Here is a 9,431-nt window from a genome sequence, read left to right as displayed (position 1 = left end):
GTCTCGATTTACAAGGTCCTTTGTAGAGGAAAATCCATTAATGAGGTCTGAGCTTCAATCGCACGTGAAGAGGAACAAAATTTTCTCCACCCCTCGCTCTCGCACAGATTTCTCTCAGCAGGATAACTTCTCCACAGAAGAGAGGGACAGGTAAATAATCGTAGAGGAACACAAGCGGCAGACTTGCAGACTCGAGCAGGTTTCAATAACATGGTTAATTCAACACTCAGACGCAGACTAAAGGATCTCTCCCAGTATAAGTAGTGGCAGGTTGATCAGCACATGACAAACAGGTGAGCTTGATTGTGTCAGGTGTGCCTGAGTGGAAGGTGGGAATTCTGGAAGGATCAAACCCTTGCAAGACAAAGCATGGTTAGGCACACACACACAAACACATCCACACACTCATAGTGATAAAGAAGGAGAGAGAGAATGGCAGCGATGCACGGGAGGACCACGACAGCCTTGGCTGTTATAATGGGTAGACGCCTGACCTGATGGATACAGATGCTTTGCTCACTCACGCAGAAATGCGCTGATTTACTGACTTTTCTGTCTTTGTCTTTTGTCAGTCAACACCTAATACACTTGTGTGGACTTCCTCTTCTGTATCAAGCTAGAGCCGCTTGCCACTTGCGGTAATAACCAGAAATGAGAAATATGTAACCAAGACATGAGGTGGTTTTGGTGGAAAGTTTATAGTAAGCAATTGCATTTATAGTCCGTGCATCGTGACCTATTTCAGTGGTTCAAATGCACAGCTTTTCCTTTCTTGCATCGGTCTTCGGTATAAAATAAGCCCCTTTGACCTAAAACCTTCGTATAACCTCAAAGCAACCCACGTGTAGCGCCCACATTCAGCAAGAGCACGAAGGTCTTCAGTGAAATACCTGATCCTCTTCAAACACTTATCCCCACATGCTTCTAAATGTCACACACTGTATTAGTTATTTTTAGGTATTTTACATTTTAAGTGCATGCTGAGATTCACAAAGAGGAACAACACCTTAAAAACCTTGTGCTAACACGTGTCTTTTTAAAGTTCTTTCAAAAAAAATACCCAAATACTAAGCTTATGTACACATTTAAAGTTCCTGTATTTTACTGCAGTTTAGTCTATTATAATTCAGAAGGAAATGCTTTTTTTGCTGGGTTTTTGCTGTGGAGGTTTTGTTGTGGTTTTTTAAACCACACTATTTATTGTGACAGCGTAAATTACTTTCTACTTTTCAGATTTTTCTCTGTGTTTACAGTTAACATGATATGATGTTTTCTTAAAGGTTAAACAGTCCCACCATGAAGACAAGAAGAGTTGGAATAATTGTAGATGATCATTTAGTTTCTAGAAAGTCAGCTGACACGTGCTCTTACATTTTTATACAACCTGTTGCACACATATTGGTTATCATGTTGTGGGTCATGTTGTTTTCTATGTGAGCTTTGCTGCCAGCAGCCAGCGACTCTTTTGGTTTGCTGGTTTAAACAATGCAGTATCAGCGCGAGTGTAAGAGCAAATCTTTATAAATGCATGTTTTTGTATGCATATGAAGTTGTGTTCAAAAAGTGTAATTTGTTCCATTAATTATTTTGCGGTTTCTAAACATTAAAATTAAATGAGTACCTGTGGGCCTAAAACCATTTCTGCTATGTGCTGTTTGAATGATGTATCATTCCTCCTTTACTCTTAATTCTCTATTTAACAGGTATTACAGTCACAATTTGAATTCTACTGGAAGGATTGTACAGCACACATTTTTGTTAACTTTAAAAACCAAGACTTGGGTTCCCAAGTTTAAAATTATTTTGGATTTTTTCTAATCAATGCAGGATCAAAAATACAGCCTTTACATAGGTCTTGTTGCAAGCTGCAGCTTAACCAGACACTTTTGGTCACCGTTAACAAGCTTTGGGCATTCTGGCTGGAAATTTCTTGGCACTGACTCTGCCTAAAATTTTTCGATTACTATCAAAAGTGTATGCCATTGGTGTCCAACTCCAGGCCTCAATGGCCGGTGTCCTGCAGGTTTTAGATATCACCCAGGGTCAACACACCAGAATCAAATGATTAGTTCATTACCAGGCCTCTGGAGAACTTCAAGACATGTTGAGGAGGTAATTTAGCCATTTAAATCAATTGTGTTGGATCAAGGACACATCTAAAACCTGCAGGACACCGGCTCTTGAGGCCTGGAGTTGGACACCCCTGGTGTAGGCTACCAAAACATTTAATAGACGTGTATCTATACTTTTGTTCCTGTGTGGGTTACAATACCGGCATTCATTTTATATTTAATCTCCTAGTTGTACCAGATTTTGAATTACTAAGGTGTAAACCTTTTTGTATTTTCTGTTTAATCGGCTGCTGTAACACAGTTATTTCTTCTTCTTCTTCTTTTTGGCTGCACATAGAAAACACATATTTTCCATAGCCCAGGATGACATCATTGATGTGGAAAAAGCATAAAATTTTATGGACACTGGTCCATCAAATCTCCACCAATGAAAAATCTTTCCTTGCTTGAAAGCAAGGCTCATTCAGAAAATCTACCTGTAGCAGATATGAAATAACAGTTAATTAAACAATGGTAAGAAAAATCTGTCATAACACAGGAAAATATAGGCCTGAAGCAAACCCACTCACACAGACAGAGTGGGTTTGCTAGTGTCAGTTTCGTTTTTTATTATATTTTGTATTTACGATGATAAGATGATAAAGAATAGAATAAATATTAGAGATCTAGAGTGATTGTTGTGATCTCAGTCTCAAAAGCAGATTTGACCGTGTCCACGGAGTGTCCTGTGGGAGTTGCTCTGGGAGTATGGGGCATCTAAGAGCCGATCAATCCTTATACTTCTATTGCAAGACCTTGGTCCGCATAGCCGGCAATAAGTTAGACATGTTCCTGGTGGGTGTTGGACTCCACCAGGGCTGATTCTGATCATAAATTTTATGGACAGAATTTCTAGCAGTAGTCAAGTGGCAAAAGGCTTCCGCTTTGCTCTCAGAATCTCGTATCTGCTTTTTGCAGATGATGTGGTTCATCAGCACCTCCAAGTCTGAGGTCATAGTCCTCAGCCAGAAAAGGGTGGAATTACCACTCTGGGTCGGGGGTGAGTTACTGCCCCAAGTTGATGAGTTTAAGTATCTCGTCTTGTTCATGAGTGAAGGGAGAGGGCAGCCGGTGATCGACAGACAGATTGGTTCTGCAGCTACAGTGATGCAGACGCTGTACATGTCTGTTGTAGTGAAGAGACAATGTAAAAGCGAAGCTCTCATTATATCTCATTATATCGATCTACATCCCTAACTTCACCTATGGTCATGAGGGTAGTGACCGAAAAAACAAGATCGTGGGTACAAGCGGCAGAAATGAGCTTCCTCCGAAGGGTAGCTGGCCTCTCCCTTAGAGATAGGGTGAGGAGTTTGGCTGTCTTTGAGCAGTAGAGCTGCTGCTCCTCCACATTGAAAGGAGCCACTTGAGGTGGCCTGGGTATCTGACAAGGATGCCTCCTGAATGCCTCCTGGGTGAGATGTTCCAGGCATGTCCCACCGGGAGGAGGTCTTGGGGCAGACACAGGACATGCTGGGGAGATTATATCTCTCAGATGGACAGTTTAGCATGTTTGGTGAGGTTAACAGCAATGAATGGCTGCCACTGATTAGTTACATCCTTTTACTTGATCAATGTACATGTTTATTGCAACAATCCAAAACAGTGAAAAATACAATGACAAGTCCAGAATATTCTTCAGTAAAACCTCAAAGGTACTGAATGCTCAAAAATATGCTGAAAGGAAACTTAAGGATATACTCCCACACAATGTAACTGTTTAATTTAACATTAAACACAGTTAAGGCTCACAAATCACATTCCCATCTAAGTGGGAATAAATAAAATACATATGCAGCAGTGGGGAGTGTAATACATAAGCCTATAAAGTGCTGTTAGGCTATAGTTTATACTTCCAGTGTCTTTGAATGAAACAGTTCGGCTATACTTCTGTTTGCTCTCCAGTTGTATTTAGCAGAGGCTGAGCAATCCAAGCGTCTTCCTTCTTCTTTTTTCCTAACAAAACATGAACATGGAAACACCACAAAGGAGAAACAAAGGTGTTCTTTTTATGAACAAATACGCTAAACACTGATACATCTTACACCAAATTGTTCGTTTTATTAAAACAGACACTTATGTGCCCTTGTATTTGAATACAAATACCATACATAAAATATCACACTTGGGTAATAAAATAGTGACAGGAATTTTTGTCTCTGCCTTCTGGATTATGACCAGTAAAAATCAATGGTTGTATCTATGTTTAAACCAGTGACATAGACATTCCCCTAATTTAAGAATGACGCTTTTGTGTTGTCAATGCTGAGAGTCACAAAAAGGAGCAACACCTTATAAAATTTCCCACATTGCACTGCTGGCTCTATAGGAGTCTTTGTCAGGTCAGGGTGTGTTAATGCAACAATTAACATGTATGACGCAATGTTTTTCTTTTAAATTGCCCATAATTATAATTCCTTGCTTCCTACTGAGCTGTGTTTGAATATGAAATCAATTCCTCCCAAAAGTTACACTTTTTTACACATTTAATGAGTAACCACACTACCTTTGTGCATAAACACTGTAAGACTGGAAAAGTGTTAAATAAATGTTGTTCCATAAATTTCCATAATCAAAACAAATGTTTCCAAACACTGCCATTGTGTGGATCCATGTGGATTCATACGCCCCTCCTACTTGTGCCTCTGCTGGGACTTTTTGTGATGATGTCACATGTCCTGATGCTTTTAGAGCTGAGGTATAAATGAGGCTGCTGTGATTAGCAGGTTACCAGCACAACCTCTCTGACTCCACCTGAAAAGGCGAGACAGTTTCATCATCAGAGTCACTGCTGCCAACACAAACTAAGAAGACATGCTGCCAATCCGAGCTGTGGTGGTGATCGCACTCATTACTGTTTGTCTGACTGCAAACACATCAGCAGGTTTGTATTTGTTGCTTTCTTGTCCTTTCTTGCCTTTCATTGATTTGTTTCTTGTTTAGTCACAAATTGTCTTTCGTTCTTTCACAGCTTATCCTCACTGCTGTCGAGGGTACATTACAGGCAGATTACCATATTCAGCCATCAAGGGGTACTCAGTCCAGACTGACACAGAGATGTGTCCCATCAGTGCCATCATGTGAGCATCAATACAATTACTTTAACAAACTGCTTGAAAGAAATTAGTGTTTATTGTGGGTGTATAAATATTTACATATTGCTTTATTTTAATGTAGTTTCCACACAAAGAAGGGGAAAGCATGCGCCAATCCAGCTCTGAAGTGGGTGATTGACGCTATCGATCGCATAAGGTGAGATTTTTCGAAACAGAATAAAGAGAAAATGTTCTGAATTTCAAATAAACAGCAAGAGAAGTAACTCCATCTATCTTTATTTTAGGAATAAAGCACAGAAGATCCACCAGCGCAGCTCACAGCTGCAGAAATAGAAGATCATTGGAGCTTTTTAAAGAGACCACTGATGCCAGCTATAGAAAACAAAGCTTTTTTTGTGATCTTTGCATCCAACTGTTTTATAGTCCAGTGAACTCCATCATGTGGAGCCTGCTGCAAATAAGAAAGATGTTGTTAAACAATGGACATATTAGCTCAGTTTTAAGAGGTCTATAATATTAATTTATACTTTGTAATTGTAATATTTTGGTTTTGTGCATGTACTGTTGTGTTAAAAAGAGTAATTTATGCAATTGTTTTTGTGGTTTTATACATACATTGAAATAAAATGAGTACCTGTTGTGGGTCTAAAACTATTACCACTTATGCGTTGTTGAATTTTTTCACACTAAACACGTGACACTGCACTCCTCCTTTTATCTTCTTTCCAGAGTTCCAGCTCTAGACATTTGTGTCATAACATGAAACCTAGAAAACAGCTAAACAATAACTGACGAAACCTCTCATAGGAGGAAGTTGTGGGAGCTGTTTATGTAAAGCATGTAGTAGAACAGGTATTTCATCAGCTATAATGAAGTGGAAGGCTTAGAAGGCTTAAATTAGAGCTGCAAAATGCATAACTGCCTGTTTTCTATCCACTTTAGTGTTAATACCCCATTCAACTTTAAACTTGAAGTAATGTGATGATTAACCGCCTCAGTTTGTCTTTGTCAGTCACATGATTCTGGAGTGAAGCCAAGGAAGTCTAGCCAGGTAGCAGGTAGCAATTGAGCTGATGGTTACAGACTCTTTGCTCACTCATTCAAGAATGCACTGATTTATTGACTGTCAATAACAGTCAATACTAAACACACGTGTGTGTGGCTTTCCTCTTTTGTTATAACACTGGAAACATCTGTGGCAGTTTATGTGTAATAAGGAGAAATCTGTGCTACAAAATTCATAATCACAAATTTCTCCTTAATTTTCTACAATTAAAAACCAGAAAAAAACTTGTCTGTACTTTTGAACAGAAAATGTTAAAATATTCACACGACCTTGACAACAACACCTTATTAATGGCAGATAACCAACAAGGAAGTTGCTGAGACATTTCCACAGTCCTACCTGCGGGCAAAGACAGGTGAAATTTTCCGGCGGCCCTGCCAGAACCACAGAGCTGCCAGAGAACAGGGAGGAGTCTACAATAGGGGAAGTCCAGGTCCTCAAACAGAGCTGCACCTCCACGCTCTGCTTGGCTGGTTCACCTTCCTGTGACCATCTTTGCTGCATTCCTGTACATTTCACTTTTGCATTATAATTAAAAACAAAAGACTAGCTACATTATGTACTCATGAAACTTGGAGAAAGGAAAGCTGATGCAGCTGTGTGCAGAGGGAGCTCGGTTTCAATTTGGACAAATTTCCTGCATCAAGTACTTAAACATTGTTGTTTTACACTTTAATAATATTATTTAACATTACATCAAAAAATATGTGAATAAAATTCATTTTTAGAAGGTAATCATGCTTCATCTGATATCCTGTTTCACATTTTAACAATTACTCACTTAACACAACACAATGACGTGGATATGATCATGTGGGGCTGCTGGGACACTGAGGGGACACACTGCAGGGATTCTATGCATTATAAGTTCATTATTACACACACTCAGCTAAAAATAAAGTAATGAAAAAACTGTGGCAGTGCAAACATTTTTCTAAAGATTTACTAGGTCAACTTTATGCACAAAATTAAAAGATAGGTTTGCTTTTCACTCTAAAAAAAGAAAACAATGATAAACCGTAAGATATCAGAACAACATGATACAATGCCTTTTTGAAAATTCTCAGCTTTTGACTTTTGTTGCTGACTTCAAAAAGAGCTCCTAATTTAGTCAAGAATTCTAGCAAACTGAACTTTCTTGTTCATCTAATTACAATATTCCTGTGTGGTTGAAGATAAACTTGTAGCTTCAGTGGTATGTATTTCCCCATTCTCAGAGGCTTGGCTCGTATGGCTCCCAGCTGGCGACCTGGGACTTTTCATCTGTTTGGCTGCTGTACTAACCACTGCACCGTGGCAACACATAGACCCTTCCTTTACAAATCATTTAGCTGATAAAACTACATTTATTTAATGTAGAATAAATAAAATGAAGAGGACACAGCAGAAGGTTAGCTGAAACACTGTTTCTTCTGAATAGGTAAACCACACTAGTTTGGTTAAAGCCATAATCTTTGCAGGTAACAAGTGAACTGGAAATGCATCCCAATCATTCTATGAATGAATTATCACATGCTTGGTTGGTTGGATTGTTAGTTGGTTGGTTTGTATGGTTGGTTGGTTTGATGATGGGTTGGATGGTTGGTTGGTTGGATGGTTGGATTGTTAGTTGGTTGGTTGGTTGGTTGGTTTGTATGGTTGGTTGGTTGGTTGGTTGGTTGATTGGTTTGATGATGGGTTGGATGATTGGAGGGTCAGTATCTCTTTTACTATTAAGAAACTGTGTCCTTTAGGCTCATTTACTTATCAGAATTTTGTCTATCTTTGTTGATTAAAAACTCAGTAGTTTAGTGTTCTTCTTAAAAACACAACTAAAAAGTTTTCAGCAAGACTAAAAAAATGAAATTAGATCTATTGAGTTCAATATAGTTTGTTACTTTTATTTCAAAAACTTTAAATGTAGTGTATATTTACCCTGGTACACTTGAGTTTTTCATAAGCTTGTCTTTTATTGAGTACTTTACATCAGGTGCTGTATGGCTCGTTGCTGCTGGATCTGGGGTCATTTTCCTGGAATAAGAAGAAAAATTTGACCTCGCCTACTTTATCTTTAAATAGTTTTGAAACAGACATTTAATCATACCTGGGGGTTTTTCAAACTAATATTATCTGTGAAATAGTAAGCATCTGCACATATTTGGTTGCAATCTATTTGGTTTGCGGTTTTAGTTGGCAGGAGGACCAGAAAAGTGATCTATAAATATCACAACATTCCATAATCAGTGCAGTTTTGGAAGCCTGCAGATCCATGGATCCATGTGTATTTATAGGTCCCTCCCACATGTTCCACCTGTTTTGTTTTGTTTTTATTTTTAACTTGGAAAGCTGGGATTTTTCTAGTTCGCGCAGAGCTGAGGTATAAATGAGGCTGCTGTGATCAGCACATTACCAGCACAACCTCTCTGACTCCACCTGAAAAGGCGAGACAGTTTCATCATCAGAGTCACTGCTGCCAACACAAACTAAGAAGACATGCTGCCAATCCGAGCTGTGGTGGTGATCGCACTTACTGTTTGTCTGACTGCAAACACATCAGCAGGTCTGTATTTGTTTGCTTCTTGTCTCATTTTCTTTGATTTGTTTTCTGTTTAATCACATTTACACATAAGCATTTATTTTAGTCCTCTGTTATATGAACAAATTGTCTTTCCTTCTTTCACAGCTTATCCTCACTGCTGTCAAAGGTACATTACAGGCAGATTACCATATTCAGCCATCAAGGGGTACTCAGTCCAGACTGATACAGAGATGTGTCCCATCAATGCCATCATGTGAGCATCATTACAATTATTTTTAACAAACTGCTTGAAATAAATTAGTGTTTATTGTGGGTGTATAAATATTAATATATTGCTTTATTTAATGTAGTTTCCACACAAAGAAGGGGAAAGCATGCGCCAATCCAGCTCTGAAGTGGGTGATTGACGCTGTCAATCGCCTAAGGTGAGATTTTTCGAAACAGAATAAAGAGCAAATGTTCTGATTTTCTAATAAACAGCAAGAGAAGTAACTCCATCTATCATCATTTTAGGAATAAAGCGCAGAAGATCCACCAGCGCAGCTCACAGCTGCAGATATAGAAGATCATCTGAGGTTTTTAAAGAGACCACTAACGCCAGCTACAGAAAACAAACTAAGAGCTTGTATAATATTTATTTATACTTTGTAAATATCAGATTTTGGTTTTTGCATCTAGTT

General features: G+C 38.7%; 1 protein-coding gene across 1 annotated transcript; it reads left to right on the top strand.

The window, feature by feature from the left end:
• The first annotated feature begins 4,925 nt into the window (after positions 1-4,925).
• Positions 4,926-5,553, top strand: ccl20a.3 (chemokine (C-C motif) ligand 20a, duplicate 3). Its single transcript, XM_063462944.1, has 4 exons — positions 4,926-4,995; positions 5,083-5,191; positions 5,289-5,363; positions 5,452-5,553. Exons 1-4 carry the CDS (start codon positions 4,926-4,928, stop codon positions 5,498-5,500), a joined length of 303 nt encoding a protein of 100 aa, XP_063319014.1. The 3' UTR covers positions 5,501-5,553.
• Positions 5,554-9,431: the final 3,878 nt, after the last annotated feature.

Source organism: Pelmatolapia mariae, linkage group LG18 (assembly GCF_036321145.2).
Source record: "Pelmatolapia mariae isolate MD_Pm_ZW linkage group LG18, Pm_UMD_F_2, whole genome shotgun sequence".
In the NCBI taxonomy this organism is placed as follows: Eukaryota; Metazoa; Chordata; class Actinopteri; order Cichliformes; family Cichlidae; genus Pelmatolapia; species Pelmatolapia mariae.
The sequence above is the reverse complement of the archived record's forward strand: the minus strand, read 5'-3'. Positions and strand labels throughout refer to the sequence as shown.

What these genes read in the sequence shown, in the direction of transcription:
- ccl20a.3 (XM_063462944.1), top strand. Translation starts at nt 4,926, where the DNA reads ATGCTGCCAATCCGAGCTGTGGTGGTGATCGCACTCATTACTGTTTGT. An exon ending in GACTGCAAACACATCAGCAG is followed by an intron (nt 4,996 to 5,082) that starts GTTTGTATTTGT and finishes GTTCTTTCACAG; the next exon opens with CTTATCCTCACTGCTGTCGA. An exon ending in GACGCTATCGATCGCATAAG is followed by an intron (nt 5,364 to 5,451) that starts GTGAGATTTTTC and finishes TCTTTATTTTAG; the next exon opens with GAATAAAGCACAGAAGATCC.